At 50.9% G+C, this 24,755-nt stretch overlaps 1 protein-coding gene across 3 annotated transcripts in view; it reads right to left on the reverse strand.

Moving 5' to 3' along the window:
• The window catches only part of DAAM1 (dishevelled associated activator of morphogenesis 1), a 95,647-nt gene that overhangs the window by 16,181 nt on the left and 54,711 nt on the right, over positions 1–24,755 (reverse strand). For 2 of the 3 annotated variants that reach the window (XM_027702374.1, XM_027702373.1), the window contains 14 exons: positions 16,425–16,496; positions 14,555–14,649; positions 12,435–12,768; positions 11,873–11,983; positions 11,652–11,755; positions 11,171–11,237; positions 10,720–10,837; positions 10,471–10,609; positions 10,041–10,099; positions 9,555–9,742; positions 8,933–9,232; positions 8,711–8,818; positions 4,462–4,491; positions 2,976–3,079 (listed from right to left, as the gene is read on the reverse strand). In XM_027702374.1, the coding sequence (XP_027558175.1) occupies positions 2,976–3,079; positions 4,462–4,491; positions 8,711–8,818; positions 8,933–9,232; positions 9,555–9,742; positions 10,041–10,099; positions 10,471–10,609; positions 10,720–10,837; positions 11,171–11,237; positions 11,652–11,755; positions 11,873–11,983; positions 12,435–12,768; positions 14,555–14,649; positions 16,425–16,496 (1,829 nt within the window). The remainder of the gene's footprint in view (positions 1–2,975; positions 3,080–4,461; positions 4,492–8,710; positions 8,819–8,932; positions 9,233–9,554; positions 9,743–10,040; positions 10,100–10,470; positions 10,610–10,719; positions 10,838–11,170; positions 11,238–11,651; positions 11,756–11,872; positions 11,984–12,434; positions 12,769–14,554; positions 14,650–16,424; positions 16,497–24,755) is intronic. The other variant, XM_027702376.1, reaches the window with a different exon arrangement.

Raw genomic sequence — 24,755 nt, forward strand, 5'->3', positions numbered from 1 at the left:
GCCAAGAACAAGAGCCTGCCCCAGCATCGGCAGAGAGCAAGTGCGGGGCGCCAGAAGAAAACAGCTTCTCAGACAATTCGATGGGAAAGGGGCCAGTGAAAGCTAGAAGCTTATCTATAACCACAATAATTATCATTGTTGGCAGCAGCTGTCGAACGTGAGCCGTCTGAGAGGAACGGGGTCACAGGACTTGCTGTCACAGGGATTTAGAGCCGGCAGCCCGACGATGCGAAGTGACAGCTCGCCAGCCCGGCGAGAGCGGGGCTGTTTCGCGTGGCTTTTGTCGAGCCCCGCAGAGGACGTAATAAGTGTGAAGGGGGGAAAAAACAAATTCCACCCGGGAAAGGGGACGCGCCCTCCTGAAAAGCCACATTCATTTGAGAAAAACGCTTCGTGTCGCCTCGCAGGGAGAGGGGAATCAAACGAGCCATTCACCGCCAGCGCAAGGCAGAGAGCGATGGAGCAAGGGGTGGATTTGCATCTGGCACAACGCGGGGCTAAAAATACACACCCGTGCACAGGGAGCAAAAAAGCAAGGACGTGGTGAGTTCACAGAGGAAGACACGACAAGGCACTGACATCGGCAAAGCATTCTCCAAAAAACAGAAGAAAAAAAAGCAAGCGTTAAAAATATTCTTGTGCTGCATTACAAGCCGGAGGAAAATCCAGTGATCTCACTGCGCAGTAATTTCTCCCAAAGCAAGGGAAACAGGCAAAAAAATAAATCTACAGAGAGAGATAAAGTATCTCACTGGCCGTAATCTTTCCACGCTGTGAGCCAGACAATGCCTGGTGAGCTCACAAATGTCTGGGCTAAATCAGGGGCCAAGCCTGCAGGTCCTTTCGCATGTGAAAGTCTGCTTGGCCCTGTGGTGGCCGTGCGAGCAAGGCGGGAGGGCAGCAGCCCAGCTGCCAGACCAGTCCCTTTGGAACACTGGGACCAGGGACCCGCTGGTCTGCCCAGCTTCGGGATGGGCAGCTGGGGTGGGCAGAGATGAAAGGATTTGCCCAAGGATGCACAGAATCTGCTGGAGATGCAGGGGCTGGACCTGAGTAAACTAGAAGGATATTTGGGCTTTATCCCCACGCTGCCGTTCCTTTTAGCCACTTGGCATCAAGAGTAAATCACCCAAAAGGATTTTGGGGAGAGAAACTCGATTGTGGTCCTGGGAGCACCATGGGAAGAACCCCAAAGCACTTCCAAAGCAGCGCCTGGTACAAGTCACTGCAACCTCAAAGCCACCTGTCCCTGCAGGGCCATCATGCTGCGGGACAGGCCTGGGAACAGCCATGTAAGAGGCCTGGGGACCACCCTGCAGAGCAAGTCTGATCCTGCTTCTCCCCTAGGAAACAACCCACAGGGGAGGGCAGGCAGGCAGCGGCCTCTGCCATGCCCTTTTTGTGGGATTAATTACTGGCGATTCGTTTCCAGCCACTGCTTTCTTGGAAGAGAAGGGTTTGCTGGTGAGATGAAATTGAGACCTTTACTCAGTAAGACGTGCAAGATGCCTTTGAAGTTAAGTGCTCGGGTCTTTCCCCTTCCCACCAAAGGAGCTATTTGTGTGCTTAACTTTCAATTACACACTTAAACCTCTGGCTGAATCACACCTAAACCCACTCAGACTATGCTCAGCCTACGTATGCCGGGAGCACCCCAGCCAGTGCCCCGAATCCCATCGTTTTACTTGCTAATAGCTGGCTGCCACAGACATACTCATTTGCCTGCTGTTTTAAACTCTGCTTTCATCGTCATCCCTTTTTATTTGGACTGCTAGGAAGCACGAAAATCCCCAGAAGCAGCCCGGAGCAGAGCCAGCCATAAACACGGCAATTTTCCCCCCGAAACGCTGCAGCACACGGCTCACTGCACTCATCGCTCCCGCTGCCCACGGGGCTGCCAACCACCCCTGGGAGAGCTGGAAGAAGCACCAGGGACTGTGAGTTATCCACCCAGAGGTTTTGGGGTTTTTTGCAGACATCAGCCTCTCCGTGCTTTCTAGGGAAGGAAACCAGCTGGGCTGCCCAGACAAGGCACCATCTCCACCAACCCATGGTCTGGGAAAACACAGAATTCGGGCGCTGCGGCTGCAAGCCCAACCTGCCAGCAAGGCTGCTCCATCCTGGCCAGCCCTGGGTGGCACAAAAGCTTTCGTGCTTCCAGGCAGCACCATGAATATTTCTGAATGAAGCTAGATTTTGCTGCTGTTGGGATCTTTTTTCTTATTGTGTGAGTTAGAAACAAGTTGCATTTTCTGCTGCTATTTGGGTGGGTTTTTTCAAGTAGCTACACTGATAGTTCATCCTTTCAGACCACTGCAGCCTGGCTTCCCTTTTCTCAGGAGTCAGTCTTATTGGTGTAGTTTATCTTGCTAAAAAAAGGTCCTTTTTATCCTCTTGGCAGCAATCTGGGGATTGGATTAAATTGCTGGTAGCAGTGCTGAGCCCGCCTGGCAAGGAGTGTGCGGGAGCCTGTCATCCCAGTGGGGCTGGGCAGATTAAGAGGGGCACATCCCCTTCCCAAAATCCAGATGTGAAACAGGACGCTGTGTGGGCAGCAAAAGACCATGGCTGAACTACTGATGCTCCCTACACCCTGCTGATACCCAGTGCCTTACCCATCTCAACAGAGACCCTCTTCAACTGCCAGCAAAGAGCAAACAAAACCCAGGCTGAGGAAGATAAGAGGTGAAATGAACTCTGTTCCACCCCCTGTGAAGGCTCCTGGGGTACCCTAGCCCCTCGGGGGCTTTTCAGGGACACCAAGTTGCCATGTGCTTCGTTAATGGCATTGCCCCTCTATGTCACCATGCCATGAACAATGTAAGGCTATAACTGGGTTCAGGTGTCACTGGCTCTCCTCCTGTCCTGGTTCCTGTCATTAACCTCTTGTCAGGTATCAGGAGCACACCCCAGCCCAGGGCAGGGTATTGAGCACCCCTCCACCCCCCCAGAGGGCAAGAAGGCATTAAGCATACCTGGAGAGGAGGATATTGCAATTCTGAGCTCTCCGGCCGTCTATGACCGAAAGCTCCTTGACTTTATGCCGGGAACTCAAAGTGTCATCGATAGCATCTTCCTTCTACAAAAAGAAAAGAGAGGAAAAAAAAGAAAAGTCTAGAGAAGAGCCATGGAGCAACAAAGACATTTAGTACTCTCAGCACATAGCAGTGTGATACACAACGGGCCCCCATTAATCAGGAGTGTCACCAGGGGTTACGGGTAAGACCCACTGCCTGTAAACGAAACACAGTAAGTCATTTCATAAACCAGAGCTGGCTTTGAAGCCACTGGTTAGAAATGTAAATATTTTCTCAGACAGGGAAGATTTAAAAATCTGCAAACACACAGGCGCTGCTGAATAAATAAAGCCGGGCTTTCTTAGCATACATACTTGTGATACTTCATTAAACCCTCGCATGAAATATTTCATTACGGGCTGCTGCACACACTCAGCATCACTCTTGTTCCTCACCCCTGCTCCAAACATCTGTAATCGCCCTTCATGCATCAGTCCTCCAGAGCCAGCTAACCAATACAGGCTACCAGACTTGCAAAAGCCATCTGCAGCTTTTTCAGTGACATCCTCCCCAAATAAGGGATTTGAAAGCAGGAATCAGCAGAGCATAAGCACCTACATCTCCTAAGCAGCTTAAATACGTTACCTCCAAATGAATAACAACATTGTGGTTGTGGGCAAATGGGCAGATCTACACAACAGCAGTTTTGCAGGGTTGCCCAAGGGGTTCATGTTGCCCCAGGTTTTAATTTACCATATTGCATATTTTAGTAAGGTTAATCAATTAAAAGCTGGCTATTCAATCCCTCTGGAAGGAACACAACCTGGAGCTGCAACGTCCTGTGTGTTACAGATCTGCACTAAACATCCATGAGCGTAGGAGACCTGGCACATGGCAACTGCACGGGTTGAGAGTGGGCACAGAAATTCACTTTTTTTTATTCTTTTTCTTGTTTGAATGAAAAATATCCCACAGCTATGGGAATTGGAAAGCTGCTGGGACAGGCAGGATAGAGGCAGGTGATGGAAGGTGAGCCCTAAGTCACTCAGCACCAGCTGCCCCTCTCCTGCGCCTTGCCTGCCCTGATCACAACCAAGCAGAGAGCTTCAACCCATGAATTTATTTCCATCTTTTGTAAAGCAAAAATGCCCAGGGGTAGGAGCTTCTCCGTGTTCAGCTGCAACTGAAAATTCAACCTGTGGACTCAGTCATTGACTTTTGACCTCAGGCCAGACAGCAAAGAGGGTGTCTTCTGACTTACCAGCCTCACCAGCATCAACTTTCAAGCTGCTCCTCCTGTTGATCTTTGTACCTCTCTGATTCAACCCTGTCTGCCACACATTAACCCCCCTCAGGAGTGCCCATGTGCCCCCGTGTCCCCAGCCCCGCTCTTGCCCTGCCCTCGCCGCTCGCACGCGCCGGGGTCCTGGAGGTGCTCTCTTACCTGTCTGGGGTTACCATTCAGAAAGAAGTCCTACAGCCATAGCAGAAGCATGGAAAAAGGCAGTAAAAACACATGCAGTTCAGTGATCTCGGTGAAACCAAAAGGAATCGAAGCACAGAGAAGTGGAAAGTGCAACGTGGCGGGGGGGGGAGCTTGGCAGCACAAGGGAGGCACTTGGGGGTGCCAGTCCCAAAACAGGGGGGATGCAGGTGAAAATGTGGATTAGAGGATGCGCAGAAGGGGAGAGCTGATGGGAGAGGCGGCTGCATGAATGGCTCAGGCCAAGGTGCTGGTGTGCACAGAGGTGAGGAGGGGACACGGGATGAGGTGGGAGGATGCCGGCCAAGCCCTGCCACTGGCCCAGAGGCACAGAACTGCTCAGCCTGCCGTGCAGAGGAGGAAAATTGCTGGTTCTTGCACATCTGAGGGACTGAAATGCCAATGCGACTGCCAGGAAAAACAGGGCTTTCAAGTGGAAATAACGAGAGGCTCATCCCAGAGCAAACGTGGCCACAGCAAAACTTTACTATTTGCCATGGCAACACATTTCGCCTTGATTTCTCCTCCGACAGGGACATCCCCCCTTCTCCAGCCTAGCCAAATGCCACCCTGATGCCACATTGGCACTGTGTTCCTCAAAGACCTGGTTGTCCTGCTGGGCTGCCCCCATCAGACTGGAAGCAGGGGCAGTAGAGTTGGCATCACACACATGTGCACACACACACATGAAGGTTTTCCCTCCTCATTCTCTCAGCTGAGCTGTGCCTATCAGGAGCCTTGTGGCTAAAAGTCTCTGGTTCAGCTAAGGTTAAGGATTGGTATTTCATAAATTAACCTCCTCCCAGCAGTCTCCTTTGTGGGATAGGCACAAAGCACACCCACAAGCTGCAGTGGGTATCTTCTTCTTTGTTTAACTGGTCCCTAATTAGGAAGCCTTCCTTCCATTCCGATGCTCAGACTTGTCCCTGGCTGCTGGAGAGGAGAAGGAGGAGAAGGACATGGTGGCCTCCTGTAGTCCCCTGCTCTAGGAGAGGGAGGGCTCCTCATATATTAAGGTAGAGAAAAAGCTCATTACAAAACCCCTCCGTCTCTGCCTCAAACCAGCCTCATCCCTGTCCCTTTTTCTTGCAGGAATCATTATCCAGCCTCTGCTGCAGGATGGTATAAGAAGGAGCAGCTTTAAACGTGCAGTCACCATCCCCACAAACATTTCCCAACCCTGCTGTCCCTGGCCCCTGTACAGGTCACTCTCCCTTGTACAGAGGAGCTGGAGGCTTTCCTTCCTTCATCCTTTTTTGGGAGATGAATTCTTTCCCAGCTCACTGCTAAGCCCCCAGTTCAACAACACGTATTTTTTCCACTTGGCCCTGACTCTTTTACATCACTCACCGCTTCAGGACCTGCCAGGACTGCCCTGGCTGTGTCACTGCTACTTATCAGCATCACTCCCAGCCTCTACCCCCTTGCAGGCTCTCAAGACATCCCTGACAGAGGCATAAGCCCCTGTGTAGCACATGTAAGCCCCGATGGCCCTGGACTTGCTTTTCTCCATCGATGCATGTACATCCTTACAGAGCTCCCCCCAGTCCTCATGCCACGGCCTGAAACTCATAGTTCCTGTTGGTTTTTCTATTACATCTAGCAAAATTGGTAAATGCTGGCATCATGCACAGCTGCAGGGCTGAGCCCTTCTCTGGGGACACGGACATCAGCAGAGCCTCAGCAGGGAGAACAAAGAGGATACGGGGCTCTCCCGAGAGAGGAGATGAGACAGGGATGCTCCCAGGTTGAGCCCCAGGAAGCCCAGAGGGTTCCTGTCCTCCCCACATGGAAAGGGCCTTTCCAGAAAGCTGCAGAGCTCACTTTATAGCCTGCATTTACATCCCAGACTGTGATGTGGGAAAAGCATTTAAAGAGATGCTTAAAATTAAGTACATCATTAAGTCCCGGGTCTGCGCAGTACTTAGGGATTCCCAGGCGCTACACGGCAATAAAACCAGCCAAATCCCAGCACCAGCAGTCCCAAAACAGCTGTCTGGGGGTGGTCAGAGAGCTCTCTGCACTGCACACACCTCTGCACACTGTCCCCAAAGCCTGCTGGGGCACTGGCCATAGGGATGCACCACTTTTGCAGCCCTGGTTTGCCTGGGCATGGGCAGACAGGCAGCCCCTGATGCCCCATGTCCTGAGGACATCATGTCTCAGGACAAGTGAGAAGCATGATCACTGAGCAAGTGGCTCAACACAGGGAATAGGCAGGAGAAACCCCTGCTCCTCCCCTGCTTGTTCAGGACAGAAACCAACTTTTGCTAGAGCTTGATAATGCTGTGAGTTATTAAGGAATTAGTTCATTGTCCTTCATGGACAGGCTGTTCACTCCCCGAGCCCCCTACCATGTACAAAGTGCCCCGTGGTTTGCCTGTGTTATAGAATTACAGAATGGTTTGGATTGAAAGAACTTTAAAGACCATCTAGTTCCAACTCCCCTGCCATGGGCAGGGAATGTTCCACTATACCAGGTTGCTCAGAGCCCCATCCAACCCAGCCTGGAACACTTCCACTTTCCTTTATCTCATGGAGCGCATCTAACCCTGCGTGCCGGTGCGTGCACTGCAGCTGCCTGCATAGCTGTGCTGCCAGCAATGTTGGGGCACACAGCCAGGCACCCCCTGCCCACGCTGGGACTGCCAGTGAGAGCACTCTGGGGACTTCAGGTAGGCAACCAGGTCCCTCAGTTCCAGGGACATGTGTCCCATGGCTCCACTCACACAAAACAGTGCTACCACGAAGCCAGGGTGAGCCACAAAGAACTTGTGCATCACATTCCCAAGGGTGACTCCAGCCCCAGCAGCATCTCACAGGTGGGACTTCACCTTGTCTTTCCCATATGCCTTCCAGATGCTCTCGTAGCATCTTTTGCCAGTCCCAACTCAGATCCTGGTTCCTGTGTTCAGCTTCCTTTTGGTCCTTATCCCACCCAGGGCGTAAGCCCATGTCACAGCTCTCCTTTGCAGCATCTCCCTGTTCCTGCTGGTCCCAAACCTAACCAGCCGCTTCACCCAGCAGGACCTCAGCCAAGCCAAATTATTTTTAAATTCCTGCCTGGCAATAATCCACATCACACCAGGTGACTCATGGACTCGGGCAGGCAAGCCGGAGGGCAAACCGTCCCGCTGACACACAGGTTTCTATTCTTGCTCCTCTTCCATTTCCATTTCTTGTCCTCAGACGTGCCCTCCAGTAGACATGAGTCAAGCTCCAAAAATGCCGGGGGAAAGACAATGCTGTGGTCACCTACTCCCAAAACACTGGGGCAGCACGTACTCCTGGTGGGTTACTCTTGGTATTTGCCCTGCTCTGGTCCACCCTGATCTTTCCCTCAGTTAGACTCTGGAAGAGATTAAACTCTCACACTGCTTAATGAGTTTATGGGTCAGGTCCACTCTTTCCCAGCACTGTCCTTCCACCTGAGCCTGGCATGAACGAGACAAGCTGTTCTCTCCTCCCAGTAATACAGCCAGGTGTTCAGCAGGTGAACATCCTTTTTCAGCGTCTCTCCTTGTTTTTTCTCCTGCCTTCTTGAAAAAGTCATTGCTTTTGCCCATTTTCATCCTGCCTGAGGTAAAATAAGTGTCTAATTTTCTCTGTGTGCTTTGATGCCTTCCAAACTGGGGCTATACTGCTTGAACAGGAGATTAAAAAGCAGAGACTTTTGCCTGCAATGACACTATTTTGGTTTGGGATTTTTGTTCAAAGCTCACATTTTGCTCTTGGCTCACTACAAAAATAAAAGAAGAGATCCACCCATGGTAGATGTGGGCAAAACTTAGTCCTTCTTGGCCAGAGAGGGACAGAAATTTTCCACCCAATACAGAGACATGGAGCAATTGCTGTTAAGAGCAATCCAAAAATATTACCCAACTGTGGCCACATCTGGGGGTTATTTTCATACATTCCCTGTCTGTTTTTTTTGTGTGTTTTTTTGGTGATCCATCTTCGTGACACACATGGTCAGGTGTGTGGGCAGGGGTGAAATCAGGCACACCAAGCTGTGAACAGCCACCTCGCCACAAAAGGCTCTGGCATGTGAATGAGTGGATAAAGCAGATAGAGCCCATCTGGCAAACATGGTGTCGGTATGAAATAATGGTGGGAGATGTGTTTTGAGACCACAGGTGAAACCACATGATCCCATAATGGTGGCACCTTGCCCAGGTCCCCATGTTGCCCACCCCGGGCCAGCCGTTACCTGCTGTCTTTGGTAAGCGGAGAACGTCCTTTCCAGGTCTTCAAGGTCCAGGATTTTGAACACTTTTGTGTCATCTATGTTGGTCCAGACGGTGCCTGCCAGCTTGTTCTGCAAGACAGTGGGAGCACTGCAGGCTGGGGGTCCCCTGCCCCCCTGCCCTTACATCACCAGGTGGCCATCCGGCACCCCCAGTTTCACTGCCGGAATTCTTGCCCAGCTTACCTCTGGCAGCTTGGACCAGTTGAAGGATTTGAGGGCGTTTGTCGGCTGAGGGATGCTCTTCTTCTTGAAGGCCATAGGTGCTCCGAGGGAAGGCATCATCCCACCCAGGGGTGGGGGTCCAGGGGGAGGTGGGGGACCACCCGGAGGGGGTGGTGGAGGAGGCGGTGGGGGACATCCCCCTGGGAGTGGTGGGGGTGGTGGAGGGGGAAGAAGAGATCCGGGAGTTGGAGAAGGTGCAGGGCCACCAGGAGCTCCTGGTGGCATGGGAGGTCCTCCAGGGCTGGCAGCACAGATCGCCCTCTAGGAGAGAAAGAGGAGGGGGAACCGGTCATATGGGGCTGGGGGACACCACCTAAGAAACACCCTCACGCTGATTTTTAATCATTCTGGCTAGAATTTAACCAACAGAGGAAGCACTCAAAGGCTTCAGCACTCCTGACTGAGGGTCAATGCATCTGGAGAGGTGAAATCACCCCATCACAAGGGACAGGCATCTTGGTGGTTCTCCCAGCAAGCATCTTTCTCAGTTCCCCCATGTAGCTGAGCCTCCTGGAATCACCCCATAGCATTTGCAGGGGGTTTGGGACTGAGTCCACAGCAAGGAGTAGGTCTGAGGTCTCACCCTGCTCATCTCGTGGAGCTGTGCTGTGAGATCTGCCACTTGCTGCTTGACCTGCTTGTGCTCGCTGGACTCCTTCTCCAGCTTCTCCTTCATCTTGTTCAGTGTCTGCATCATCTCTTCCTTCTCCTGGGCCTTGGCATCACACTCCCGCTCCTTCTTCTCCAGCTTCTGCTGAAGCTCAGTGTGCTCTGAAACAGCCCCACGAGACCACTTTAGGGTGACTAACACTCCTTTTTGCTAACAGCAGCCTGCAGGGGACTAAACCCCACACTGCCCTGCAGAGAAGCTGCACAATTGAGAAAAGGGAGCCTTAATAAACCATTTAGGGTCTCTCCACGAAAAAATTGTTATTTGCTTTGCCCATTTCCCTTGTCAGACCCTCAATAAAGCCTGCAGACACATGTATAAATAAATGTATAAATACGTGTCTATGTTAACTGTTTAGCTAAGGTTAGAGTTGACGCCATATATCTCTCCATCACTCACCTTTTCTCATTTTTTCTGCTTGCTCTTTCCACTGTTTCACTTCATTTTCATTGACTAACCTAAAAGGAAAAGACATGTAGCACATGAGACGATCCTACCGCAGCAAACAAGTGACCATCATCAGCAAGAAACACGACTGAGCTTCCAAACTGATATATCTAACACTTCTGCTCTGCCTCCCCCCCAGCAGGGTCTTGCAGTCTGGGATGCAAAATTTAGCAGTGAACATGTCAAAACTCCTAAACCTCAAGTATTGCTTGCAAGTGCTACCTAACAAAATGGATGTGCTTCTTTTATAAGGTGGGGTTGTAGTGAAGTCAGCTGGGAAGTCAACCAGCTCCAAGGATGCTGGCTTGTCCAGCTGAGGAGAAGGAACATCACTGTGTGACAGTCAGTGGTGAGTAAGGAACAGTGGCACTTGAGCACTTACATTCGGACAACATTTTTAATGTTGAAGTTTTCCAGGGGAGTGGCGTCGGGGTCCTGCCCTTTGTCACTCTGGATGACGATCTGCTGCACGATCCTGTCGAGCAGCAGCCAGTACTGGACAGTGTTGCCGCTTCTTTTATCTGCAGGGGAAGATGGGGAGAGACTGAGGTGAGCAGCAGGGAGGCCGTGGTGCCCCTGGGTAGGACGTGTGGGCTGCCAGGTGGGTTTCCTCGCCTCTCCCGGGACTCACAAGGCATCTGGAGACAGTGGTGCAGGATGGACATAAAGTGCGGGTACGCCTCGCTGTGCGTCAGCCTCTTCCTCGTCAGCTCGAACATCTGAGTCGCACTTTTGGTGTCAATGTGGACCTGTGGAGAGGAGCAAAGAGAGCTCAGGCCATAAGACAAACAACAGCATCGCCTGCTTCCCAAGTCACAGCTCCAAACCCCACCAGCCACCCCCCACCCCACGCTGGATGGACAGATAAGTCCCACTGCCTGGCGAGGGGCAAAAATGCTGGTTGGCAGCCAGAGGAGAAGAGGGGTGAAGCAGGCTCTAGGACAGAGGTTGCAAAAGGAGACAGATTTCCAATCTCCAAATTTTATCCAGAAGACCGCCCTTCATCCCAGGCCACAGGGGTGATTTTAAAAGGCAGAGTGATGCCACGTGCCAGCGTCTGTAACAGCAGCGTTGGTACTCACCAGCTCAAACCTTTTGGCAAACTCCAGTTCGTCTTCATTTCTAAGCATTTCGAAAAAATCTAAGTGCCTGAGGAAAGAAAGGGGAAAAAAACCAGACCGTTAAAAGCAGATACAAGTGTGACAATTAATAAATTGCAGGCAGTCTGTCAGCGGCCCAGAGACAAATGGTGCTTGAACCATCAACATGGATCTTCAGTCTCGAGTTCCCAGTCACTACTGTGTGTCTAAGAAGACTTTTGGGCTGAGAAAAGGAGAAGAAGGACATCCTCAAGGCCCCTGATGGCACATCCTTCCCAGCTCAACCTCATGTCAGAGCAGAGCAAACCATGCTGGGATTTTCCCCTCCCTCTCCGGTGGCAGCAAAGAATTTTCATAAGAGAGGTGAGTTAGAGCCATGTGATTTCCCCAGAGACCAAGTCCAAAAACCAGAGAGCAAGGCCACAAGGCAAAAATCACGAGTGGGGCGGGGGTCACTACTCACCGGTCCAGGGTTGAATTTTCATGCTGTCTTAGTTTATCAATGACTGGCTGGATCCCAAGCATGAGGAATTCATATCTCAGATGGAGTCTGAAATCCAGGCTTTCCTGCAAGGAACAGTTGTGGGGTTAACACAGCGAGGCGTACTCAGGAAGACTATTGAAATAAAAGCACCTCAAACCCACCTAAACCCCTCCCTCCTCTCCAAGAGTCCCAGCACTCACCACGCCTGCCCCCTGGCTCAGGACTGCATTGATGAAGGACATGATGGCTGTCTTGAGGCTCACTTCATCTCGATACCGTCCTGTGCTCTTGTCCAAGTCATTGATCAGTGTCTGCAAAACACACAGTATCAATTAAATGCCCCTGACAGCCCCAACGCTGCACAACCAGGGGACACACACAGGAACAACTCCTTGTGATGCTCCTACAGCCCCTGTAGCTGGTGATGGACCATCAGCTGTAGCCCACCCCAGCACCCATTTGGGCTAACATCAGCCCATCCAGATGTGCTCCAGCCTTGTAGAGCCATGATCTCAGTGACCCTGCACAAGCAACCATTATTTTTTCGGGGGGGTGTGGTGTTGCCTTAAATAACTGCTTCCTCCCTCTCTGCCCAGCTGCAGATCTCATCAGACACGGTTCTGTGGTAATTCCCAGATTTTTTTAAGTTGCAAACGGCCATAACAACACATCTGCAAGCGGCATTTAGATATCCAGGAGGAGGAAAGGACAAGAATGCTGAATTTCAGGAGCCGTGGGAGGGGTAAGCCGAGACCCACCTACCTGAAAACGAGTCCGTTCGCTGGCGTATTTCTGGTAGTGCAGCATCGCCTCCAGTACCTTTTTGTGGCCCCCGGGAACCAGGCACACAGCGCCCATGATTTCCAGCACTGCCACCTTTGTCTTAATATTCTCTGTGCTCAGACTCTGAGCGATTACGTTAATACTCTCCAGGTGGGCCAGGACGTGGGCCCGGCCCAGGGAGTTGTTCATTAGTGCTTTTATACATCCAATGAGCGAGGTATGTATTCGAGACTCTGCTGTCTCATAGTCCATGCTTTTGAGAAAGTTCAGAATACACGTTAAGCCATCCAGGTCGATGAACCGGGTTACGAACCTGTCAGAAAGAGGAGTTTTAATGTTAAAACAAAACAGTAAAGGATCATTTTACCCTCATACAGGGCCAACTTGTTGGTTGATGTAAACCCAGAACCTTCCTTTTTCTTGGATAACAGAAAGCCTGAAGGAGTCCTGTGGCCCAGATACAGGGATGGGGTTGCAAAAATCAATTTAATTGGTGTTCATAGCGTAGGCAACCAGGCATCGTCTGCACAAGGTTGTCCAGAGTGTGGATATTTGCAAGAGGACCAGCTAACCCAGCCATAAGCACAAGTCTCAGGGTGGTGGTTGAGAGTTTGCAGCTACGCTGCTGCAAAATCTTCCCAGTCTTCAACCTGTGTCTTAAAACCCACTCACTCAGGACCAGTTTTGGACAGGACAGGAAGAAGCTCCCAAGTCCTAAAGTCACCTCCTCATCAGCTGTAGACATCCCAGTGTCAGCCTTTCTGCCTTCTGCTACCTCTCCTGCCTCACCATCCATCTCTTCCCTTAGGCACGTTTCACCAGTTTTAAGGGATTTCTGATTTTTATGATGACTTATAACACCAATGAATACAAAACAGACAGCAAATGTATAGCAGTGCCCCAGGCAGTTTCACTAGAGCAGGCAGACACAACACTTCATGCTGCTCAGGCATTTTAGGACCTCCCTGCCCAGTGCCATCCAGGCTGGGTGTCTTCTGGTTTGGCAAAAGGCACGGGCTCAGAAAGCAAATGAGCCAAGAACATCCCAGCACTGGGATGATTTTAATTCGAAACAAGCCATGCTGATGCGCAGCAACAAAAGGGGTAATTGCAGGCTTGGGAAAAACTGATTCCTCTGCTTCAAAGCCTGCTCTTCTTCCAGCCAAAGTCAATAGGAAAGGTGATGTTCACTTCCCTGGGTGCAAAAGCAGGTCCAACACGTAAAATTTTCTATAGAGCCTGCTGCATCGCTCAAGAAAACACTCAAAACCCACTTTCAAGGGCTTGAAAAGTTTCATGCCTGGGTACCCGCCCTGCTCACTGCAGGGGCCAGCACCCACGAGGTCCAGGTGCCACAGAAATCAGGTGCTCGCCCTCGACCCTGGGAATTTCTTACCAAGTACCATCACCAGAACCATCAAAAGAGAAATGGAAGAGGGGAATGTATTTTCAAGCAGTAGAAAATTTGTCAGCAATTTCCTAATGAAATATATTCCCATCAGAATGTCTCAACCTGAGGCATCTTAAAGATTTTGCAAATGTGCAAGCAGACTCCAGAGAAAACAAAATTAGGGAAAACTACAGACATTCAGAAAGAGTCCCACCCTTCCTTTATCCTTCCCATCAAAACCTCCAAGCAACAGTTTTATTTTTGCACTTCACAAAAGACTGAAGACTCATGTGATTTTACTCCTTTAAAAAGTACAAGAGAAATTGAAGTTGAAACAGAAGGCCTGGTTGACCAACAAAAATTGCTGTTGTTTTTTTTTTAATTCAATCTGGAAGGAATTCTTACATTCTCTTGCAGTAAGAACAGAGGAAAATTTGGGGGAAAAAAAAAGGAAAAAAAAAAAAGAAGTTGCCTGATTTGCCTGAACAGACAAGAAGGTCCTGGTGGCTCTTGGTCATGAAAAGGACCTCGAAAAAGGAACAAAATGTCAAGAGGTGAATCAAAAAGAGCAATTAGAGCCTGGGGGTCCTCAATTCCCTCATCCTGTGCAGCTCCCATTTATATTTCTATTTAACCCCCTGCTCTGCCAGACAACTCAAATCCTAAGCCACAACCGCAGCGACAAAGCCAGGAAAGGGAAGGGAATTGCCTCATTGGTTTCGTCCGCAGTGCAGTCTTCAAACTTTCGATTGTTTTATTTCTCTCCTCTTCATCTTCTTTTTCCAAGGCGATCAGTGATTTCCTCTGTGGAAGGAGGAAGACAGACATTAGAATAAACCCGTTCCCGAGGCCTGGGGGCAGTTTTGGGCACCACCATATAAAAGAGACATTAAGCGTGTCCAAAGGAGGCCAGAAGGATGGTGAAGGGTCTGGAGGGGGAGCGTATGAGAACTGGCTGAGGGCACTTGGCCTGTTCAGCCTGGAGAAGAGGAGACTGAGGGGAGACCTCATTGCAGTCTACAACCTCCTCATGAGGGGAAGCAGAGGGGCAAGTAGAGATCTCTTTACTCTCGTGACCAGTGACAGGACTTAAGGAACGGCATGATCACTAAGATCATTAAGAGTTAACACCCTGCAGGTAGGAGTGTTGTTACTCCAAATCACTGGCCTGCAACTCATCCAGACAAGCCCATGTTGGAGGATGCTGATGACTGACCCCTGGAGCCCTCAGACTCAGTTCAGAGAGATAAAAGCTGCAATTCAGGCAGGAGGCATCCCAACTCATGGGCTCTGGATGTAAATCCTGACATGTCCCCTACAGCCCAAAACCCTCCAGAAAATGTACTTTGTAAAGGAAAGAAGTAAATACATGCATCACAGTGTCCCGAGGTGTCTGGCTGAACCCTGCTCAGAGATGCTGCAGGTGACATCTGGGTGACATGAACCTTGATGTGTTTTCAGGGGGCTGTGAGGGTGCAAGGGGCTAAGCCAATGCTGATTATGGGTCCACACAGGGAAGGTGCTAAATTTGGGCAGGTGAGAAGGAGGGGTCCTTTACCCTCTCTCACGCAGCCCAACAGGTACCCATGTGCCTCTGCAGAGGAGGCAGGGGCCTCAGGGGACACTCCACAGCCTGGAGGGGATGGAATGCTGCATCCACACTTGGGGTCAGCCAGGTGGGTGCTGCCAACCCTGTCACTCCCACGTCTCCCAGTGCAACCCACCAGTGTGTATCTGGGTTGGGGACAGTGGTTGTATGCACAGGATGCATCTCCCACACTGGATTCTGCTCTCCAGATGGTGCTGGAGGCTGGGATTTTGACTCCTGCACCTGGGTAGCATGGCTGCCTGCAGTGCTGGGCATGCATGTGCTCACTCCAACTCATGCAACCAAGGCCACAGCTAAAGCAACACCCCGGGTGCTTCCTGCACCACCCAACAGTGCTGGGCCCTCAGAGGTGTCAGGGTGAGCCCTGCCAGCACCAGCTGAGGCTAATCCAAAGCAGAGAGAAAGGGTCCCAGCAGATACAAGGAGCTGTGCTGACCCCTGCCTTTAACCCAGCTCCTCTTCAGCAGCGCACTGGGGAGATCAAAGCCACCCTCCAGGCATCTGGCAGGCTTTGATCACAAGCCCGGCTCAGGGCTTTGCCTGGCTGGCAGCCCATGGCCAGCACTGCATGTTCCTGCCTTCCTGGAGGGGAGCAGTACATTCCCTCCTGCCTCACAGCCCCCTGCTCATCCCTCTGCCCCATCCCTGGAAGTGTTCAAGGCCTTGTTGGATGGGGCTTAGAGCAACTTCATCTAGTAGAAGGTGTCGCTGCTCATGGCAGGGGGGTTGGAACTGGATGATCTCCCAGGTTCCTTCCAACCCAAACCATTCTATGATTCTGTGATTATATGAAATGCCCTGTGTGCTGTAGGAGCATCTCCACTTTGCAGCTGCACCTGTTGGTCTATCAGATGATGTTGCCTCTATAAACACTGGTCACCCTCTCAGGCACAGCACTGACAGACTGTCACCACTGTGCTGCTGCTCTGTGTGGGGTTCACAAGCACCAGAGCATTGGGGAAATACTTACAGCAGCCATTGAATTCAGCTGATCAATATAGAACTCTGGCCAGCTGGTGGCTCCTTTGTTTTCTTCCTGGTCCTGGTGGGGGATAAAAAAGAGAAACAAAACCAGAAGATTAGTAGAAATAGTGTTAACGTTCCTTGCCCTTCATGATCAACCACCTCTAAAGAGCCCTTCAGCTCTTGCAATACTTTATATATAAGTGTGACTTTCTACATTCTGAGATCACCCCTGACAGCTCCAGCTATGGGAACATTATCTGATTTATTGAACTAGCAAACTTTCTATGTGATTACACCATCTGCCTGTGACCAAACATTGCCCCAACGATACTGCATCAAGTCTTGTGATTATCAGCTTCAGAGAAACCACACTGAAATTTTATATCCAAACTTCTCGTTTCAGCTCTACAGTGCCCCTGAAGCTTTGGCTGCCAAGCCTTGATGAATATGCTTTGAGGGGGGGAAAAAAGTCTTTTACAAGCAATGAAGAGTGTTTAAACGAGACATGAACTAGGCTCCACTCCTATCAACATCCTAAGGGAGACTCCAGGCACAACAGACAATTCCTCTGGGGGCTTCATAAGTCACTAGGAAGGAACATACACCTGGCAATGTCCCCTGTTAAAGGATGTCACCTCTGGGCCTGTGATCTTTGTCACTGAATGATGCAGCTCCTCATTTGATCATCCCGGCCTACAATGCCCTGAATCTGTCGTTACTCATGAGGGGTTTACAGGTTCTACCTTGTTCTTGTAGGACATGACTGAAGGACCTCTGAGCCCAGCTCAGATAACTAATGCAGCACGTCCCCAGGGACTGCATGAAGCAGGCAGAATTTGAGGGAATATTTCAAAATTAACCCTTTTCCCCACTTTATTTTCCTAAAAAATGTATATCAAAAGAAGAAGGGGGTTTCACAGCAGAAATGCCACACAGGTCTAGGCTGGAGTCAACAAATACTGCACAAATCCCAGACATCTTCCATCAGTGACCTTCTTCAGTTCTGGGCCTGACTCTTCCCTAACTTTAGGAGATGTTTGCAAAGCTTATCCTACACCATGATCACCTATGATGGTGGGAGCTGGACGACCTTCTCATCTGCCCCCACGTCTGTGCACGCAGACAGCTCCCGATCCCCCGGCTGATCTCAGCGAGCCTAAGGAGCAGAGTCCCAAATATTTACCACAGGTCAAGAGGTATATGCTGGAAATGTTTGTGCATCCAAACTTCCCAAGGTGCAGCTTGCCAAGACGAGGACACACGGAGTCAAGGATAGGTAATTTGGATGAGACTCAACTCGGCCCCGGGCAGCACAGCCTGTGCCCACAGACCTGACCCTTGGCTTTCGCTGTGCCTGGCTCCAGGGTAGGGACAAAAGGAGTTTGAGAGCAACAAGGGGCCTGCAAACCTCTGCCCTTTGCTTTCATACTTCTCCTGACCCCCACAGTGCCTCAGAGGTGCCAAACAGCTGGGGTGAGGCTCAGGCCACCTGTCTGCTCGGTGTCGATCCTGTCTGACACGGGCAGCCGGGTCTTCCCAGTTCTTTGGCTGAGCCCTGTGCACATGTGCCAGCCCACCCCTCTGAGCTGTCTTATGCTCCAGAACCATCATATCCCATGCCACGGGAAGGCTCTGCACAAAGCTTGTGGGCATTTTGATTTTTCCGGCTTTTCTGCCCCGCTTTAGAGACTGGCATGCAAATGGTACTCCAGGGGACAGTGGAGCTGGGACACCCACATGTGCCTTGAACATGGTCCTGTCACCTCCTGGAGATGTCAGTGGAGGTCCTCCCCATCACCCCAGGATACCATCAGCATCTCTTGTAAGGAGCAGTGGTCCCAACAGAGGCACCAACTGGGAAAGGTCCTCACCACACCACAGTATCAAGAGGTGTCCAGATGCACCCAGCCAGGAGATTGGCGCAGGGAGAGAGATCCATGCTGAGGAATGGTGAGGGAAGGCAGGAGGGATGGGTCATCCCACATCCCAGGACCTTCCCACGTGCTGTGAACACCTGTGAGGCAGGCAGGGATCCGGACCTGCTGCTCCTTTAGGGTTGAAAAGAAGCGGTGGAGCAAATAAAGGTCTCCGGGGGGCGGGGGGGAGGCTGAACAACAAAATTGGCTAAACTGCTCATTTATAATTAACGTGCTGCATTATAAATATTTCCCTTTGCTCGGCTCCCTCGGGCTCTTGCATTTCCTCCCTGAAACCCCCAATTTAGAAAGTGCTCTCAATTAAGTGCAGCAGAACCTCATTAATTCCGATGAGCAGCTGGGCAGGCTCGTCGGAAAGCAGCTTCCCAGCAAAGGGGACTGAACAATAAAGCAGGCAAAGATCAGGGCACGGGCTTCCCTCCCCTCTGCTCGCTGCAGGACGTTGCTCAGTGGTAATTACTGGGGCTAATGGTCTACAGCACACTGATAAGTGTCCTTTAGTGTATCCTGGTGGCAAAGAAATCTCCTGACAAAGCGACAGCCTGGAGGGAAGTGAGTCACAAGGCTCTGCTCAGCGCCAGGAGGAGGGAGGAACCTCTCCAGGCATCAGGGTTTGAAAGGGTGAATTTGTAAGATGGTTTCCCAGCACCCACGGTGGGTTTTGGGGATGTGAGTTTTGCAGCCTGCTTTCGGTGAGGGATGCCCAGGCACACACAGCTGAGCACCTCCAGCTTTCCAGGATGCTCCACCACATCCTGCCCAGCTGGCACTGGGGAAATGAACATCTCCCAGTTCCTTATTCGCTGGGCTGGGTTAAGGTCTTTGCTGTGTTTGCTCTCAAGCAGCACAGAAGTGAGGGCTGATCCAAGCCCCCCTGGCAGCCAAGTGAGAGCTGCTCTTTCAGAGGCAGGCTGATGGCTGTAATTGCACAGTGCAGGGACAGGTATCCCCTCTCTCTTGTAATATTTGCATCGACATCCCTCGCTGTCCACTGGGAAGCAGACCTGACTGCCACCACACACGTGCTCTGCTGCAAAAATTAGGAAATGCCAAAGTTGTGCAGCCAAGGGCAATCCTTGCTCTGTCCCCCACTTTGTTCCCACCTGCTACCCCCACCTACTTCTTCTTTCCAGGGCCTGAATAAAAAAATACAAATCCCATCAGCTGCAGCCCCGGTGTCACCATGCTCTCTCCTCACCTCTGCTGTCCCTTCCTCCAGGTGTGGGGCTGACAATGCTGTCACTTGACTGTTTTGTTCCAGGGTAGCAGTGGCAGGGGGCCGTTGTGATGTGAGCCCAATAAACAAGCTCCATCTCCAGCAGCACCCAGTCAAGATGCCTCATTAGCAGGAGATTTTCCAAACAAAGGTCACGGATCTGCCAGCTCCAGACATCCCTTTGCTCTTCCTGGGGAGATTCCATGCTCCTCAGCCCTGTCATGTCTTGGTTACATGCCTGACACTTTCACAGCCTACGTGCCTTCCCCTCAGAGTGTCGGCAGCTTCCATAGCCAGACTGTCCTTCTCTTCCCAGTGACCAGCCACAGGACAGAGGAGGTGGTGGCTCAGCCAGTAGTAGCTCAAAGCAATTTTCAGGCTGGTCTCAGGCATGTTTGGGCACTGTTATTGACACCTGGAAGGTGCATTTCCACAATCTCCTGCCACTCTGACCTGTAGGAATGTAGCTGCTGGGAGCAATGCACCTTCCTCCTCTAAGTGTATCTCCATTATTGTGGGGAGAAAGACACTTGTGATGCTCCTCAGTGCTTTGTCACACCTGCTTTGCTTCCAAATCAAGCTTCTGGTGATATCTTTCAGATGCCCAGTCTGCAGGTGACATCTCCATCTGATCCAGCAGCCTCCTTCCCACACTCACAGCTCGTGTGATGCTGATGGATCTGGAGCTGCTTTGGGATAACTGAGCCTCAGACTGTGGCTGGCTGATTTCCCCACCCATATGATGTCCAACACACCCAGTCAGATCCCACAAGGTGAAACCAGTCAGAAGGAAAGGGCTGGCTCAGAGCAGCCAGTTCCAAGCAAACCCCAGAGAGCCCTTCAGTGACTTTTCTCCCAAGTGGCTTTTCTCCCAGGTATCAACTGATATCAAGGACAAGAGGAAATGGCCTCAAGTTGTGCCAGGAGAGGCTTATACTAGGAAAATTTTCTTCACTGACAATGTGGTCAGGCATTGGAACAGGCTGTTCAGGGGAAGTGGTGGAATCACCATCCCTGAAGCATTCAAAAAATGTGTGGATGTGGCACTTGTAGCCATGGTTTAGTGGTGGACCTGGCAGTGTTGGGTTAAGGTTGGACTTGATGATCTTAGAGGTCTCTTTCCAACCTCAATGATTCTGTAATTCTATGACTTTGATGGTTCACCTCCCTCTTGGCACAACCTGCAAGGCTGATCTGCCGCAGGAGAACTTCACTCCAGGAAAGTTACAGCAAGGGGTTAAAAAAAATCCTCTTCAGTTCACACCTGCTGCAAAACCAGAAACGACACCCTTCATTTTTCCACATTGTCCTGATATAATTTTTATTTTGCAGTGTTCCCCACCCCTCCCTGCTGCTATGTAAGGGCAGAGCAAGGGAAAGCTGGCAGCAGCTGGCAGCCCACCACATTTTGGCAACCACTCCCTGCCTGCCAGTGGTGAATGATCCACCTGGACACTGTCTGCAATGTCAGAAAGGAAGCAAGCAGTGGCATGGATGGGTTTTAATGACAACGGGTCTGCAGTGTGTACAAGACATTTAAATCCAATCCAGCTCCACCAACACAGCCAAGCCTTGGCCAGGCACGTGCTGGTGGAGGTTTGGGCCCACAACAGCCCTTCAGGGCTCCCTCATCCCTCCAACTGCTCGGCTCACCCACCTAAATGGTTCAACTGAAGCTGCTTCCCTGTGGAGCCAAGCTGCAAAGGGCTGGAATTTCATCAGACTCTTCCCCAAGTTGGGATCTCAGAGTCTGAACCAGCCCAGCCCAGCCCACTCCAGTTTTCCATATGCTAACACTTCCTATACCCTCTCCTCTACAAATACACACATGCCCTTGTACGCTTTTCCCAGGGTTTAAAAATTATGCTCCCCATAAGCAAATACAGCATGACCAGATGCCTTTCGTAGTCAGCTGGTTCATTGTTTGAAAAGCTTCGCTTTAAAATCCAAAAAGATTGCTAACAGATGCATTTTTTGGCCGGAGAGGGAGAAAAACCTTGCTTAAACAAAAGTGTGTTGTGATTGGAACTAAAAGGGAATTACCTTGAAAGACAAAAACTATAAACATTTCCTAGTGAATACCCCCAGCCATGCAAACAGCCAGTTTCTCTCGGTCAGCCCGAGAAAGTGACACCAGAGATGGTATTTCAACCTGCTGCTGCAATAACAGCAGGTATATCTGGATGCTTGGGGGCCATGAAATCCTTCTCATCCATCCCAGGTGACCCAGGAGCACGGCAAAACGCCAAGGTATTTTATTCTCCTCCCCCTGCATGCCACCTTAGTCAGCTTTTGCTCTTAGTTCTGCTACTGCAGCAAAAATATATAGATTTGATGGTTTTTAAATGATGGAAACAGGAACACAAGCCCCACGAACGAGCTGCAGGACTGAGCAGGACAAGTGGAAGAGTGAGCTGGAAAGAGAAGCTCTCTGGGGGAAGTGGGTGGAAGGCGCAGTTGGAGGGGAAAGAGACTGCCTGGCTGGGAAATAGAGGATTACTGGAGAGCCATCATTCATTTCCCTATTTATCACATTTTTCCCCATCCTCCCCTGAAAAAGCACCACGGCTGCCTTTTCCTACTGCAAAGGGATCCTGGTTTTATAACTGATGTCTGAGGAAATTTTAGAAGCAAGTTCTGCTTGCAGGGGACAGCTTAACACTGCTGAGAGCGCCGCACCCAGTGTTAGTGATGCCAACGGGTTTTCAACACAAGCTTAAAGAGCACAGCATCACTTGGCATCCCTGCAGGTCATTTTTCCTCTACCCTGGCTTTAGAGTTGCTCAGATGGATCCAAAGGCAGAGGGGCAGAGCCAGACTCTGTATCCGCATGAGCTGGTTTTCACTACTGATACCTTCCACCTGGTTATTTATGCTGAGCTTCTGCCTGATCACCCTGTATCCACCCATATTTCCAGGCCCATAAAAACCATCCATCAGGCTGCTATAACAGCTTGACATGACGTACAAGGACTGGCAGGAGCCAAACCTCCTGCAGTCAAGAGGTGCTGCAGACTAAGCCCAAAGGGTTAATCATTAACTCCCTTCAGAGCATGGCCTCTGGAAAAAGGCCATCCTGAGTAACCCTCTTCCACCGAGGCAAACCCACAGCCTAAGAAACAGTAAATCTGGAAGCCCTCCTGCTTCCTCCCTGCGCTTCCGAGCAATATCCTCTCCTGGAGAGCGGGGCCAGCAGGGAGCGAAGTATTTTGGGATGAGGTATGAAACGAGTCATCGTCCAGAAATACCACTTCTAAAAGCAGATTTCATCCCGCTGTTAATGCATCTCCGCCTTTGCATTTCCCTGCTTTATTCCAGGCATAGAGGGGGCTGACGACTTCAAAGAAGGTCTCTCCAATAATCTTTAAATCTCTCTCCTGACCTGAGCACTGCACGGCTGCTGGATTTAGTGCAGGCTTCAGTTCCTGCCCGGGTTGCTGCCGACAGACTCACCAGCCCTCATCACGAGATGCTTTTCATCTCTAAGCCCCCCCAGGCATCACAGGGGGATGCAGGTGGCATGGGACCATGAGGAGTTCATCTAGAGCAACCCCCGGCTCCGAGCAGGGTCAGGGCTGGGATCAGACCCAGCGTCTCCATGGATGGAGAATCAGGGAGGACAAAGCCTCCACCCTGCCAAGCCAGTACTGTGGGCTGGGATAAAAACAGCTGCTAGCAGGGCAGAGAAACCAGGATACAGGGCTGCAGGCCAGGGGGGAATATTCCAGGGAAAGAAATACGCCTGGGGAATAGCTGGTTTTCCCCTATTTCCTCTCGACAGACACTGCCAAGGCCAGGTGCTGTCAGGTCCCTTTCCCAGGACAACCCAGCAAAACAAAATGTCTCATTTTCTCAGTGATCCTGCCTATCATGGGAATATATAAAACATGCAACATCTGGGATGCACTGTGGAGAGCTGAGTCTGGTGGATGACACTGACAGCAAAGCAGAAGCATCAGCCAAAATTGGCAGCAGAGGAAATAGCAAAAACTGCTCAGGGGATAATTCTGGAGTGTTGGTAAGTCAGGCAGCTGCCTGTGACTGATGTCCACCTTTGCCAGCCTGCTGGGTCTTACCAGGTGAAACTGGGTGTTACCAGCATCTCAAGCAACAACTTGCTGCTAAACACAGGCAGGCCAAAGGGCTTGGGAGCATCCTGGACATCCCAAATCACCACCACTCTGACTGCAGCCAAGCCAGGGATATAGGACCACTGTCCTGCCCCCAGCTCCACTCCCCTGGCCAAAATGCAGACACTGCTCTCTGCTAGAGAAGTCCAGCCCTCTCCTCGATGCCAGGCTACCACGTAGGTGATTTGTCCCCACAGAAACACAAGAACAAGAGTAAGATTTTCCACAATATGCCAGGATAGCAACTGGCATTCCTACTGCTCACCAGTTCTCGTCACACAGGGGCAGGACTGCCCAGAGCCTGCCATGCACAGAGACATGTTCTTCAGCCCGTGTAATTCCTGGTTTCCTCCACTGCTGAAGCCTTCATTGCTCATTTTTAATTAAAAAGCAGGAGAAACGAATTTGCCTCCACCAGCACATCTCCATCAAAGTAAGCAGTGGCATGTATGCTCTGGAGATCATGGAGATGGCATCACTAGTAGGGAAGGAGCAGCTGAGGGCAGCCAGAGGAATGAGGACCAGAGCAGAATTGCAGCCAGAATCCAGCCTCAGATGGGTGCCCACTCTGAGGAACTCTGAGGATGCCACAGGGTGCTTCTGTGGCTCCTTCCTTCAACCCCTCCTCGTGAGCAGGGAGTTTCACAGTTCAGTTTTCAAAAAAAACACGAGCGCAAGGAGGTTCTGAAATGGGAAAGAGCCACCATCAGCTCCATCTAAACCCTTGCTCAGGAGATTAGATAGAAGGTAATCTCCACTCACAATAATAATTACAGGGCTTTGCTTGATTTAAGTCTGTGTTGTCTCCCATTATCCAGACACACCAGAGCATGGCTCTGCTTATCCGCCAGGCAGTGACGAGCGAGCATCCCCTGCCCATTTTCTTGTTGATCCAGACCAGTGCCTGTAATTTGTTAACATCCCTTCTCCCCTCCGATTTAAATCGCGGGCATGGCAGGCCTCTGTCTAACAATAATACAGGGATTTCAGGGGTATTTATGAGAGGCTTAAAACTTAATCCTACATGAGCAAGGTAAGCCTGCTCTTGGCCT

The sequence above is a fragment of the Neopelma chrysocephalum genome, unplaced genomic scaffold, assembly GCF_003984885.1.
Source record: "Neopelma chrysocephalum unplaced genomic scaffold, ASM398488v2 Primary Assembly neopelma1_183, whole genome shotgun sequence".
Taxonomy (NCBI): domain Eukaryota; kingdom Metazoa; phylum Chordata; class Aves; order Passeriformes; family Pipridae; genus Neopelma; species Neopelma chrysocephalum.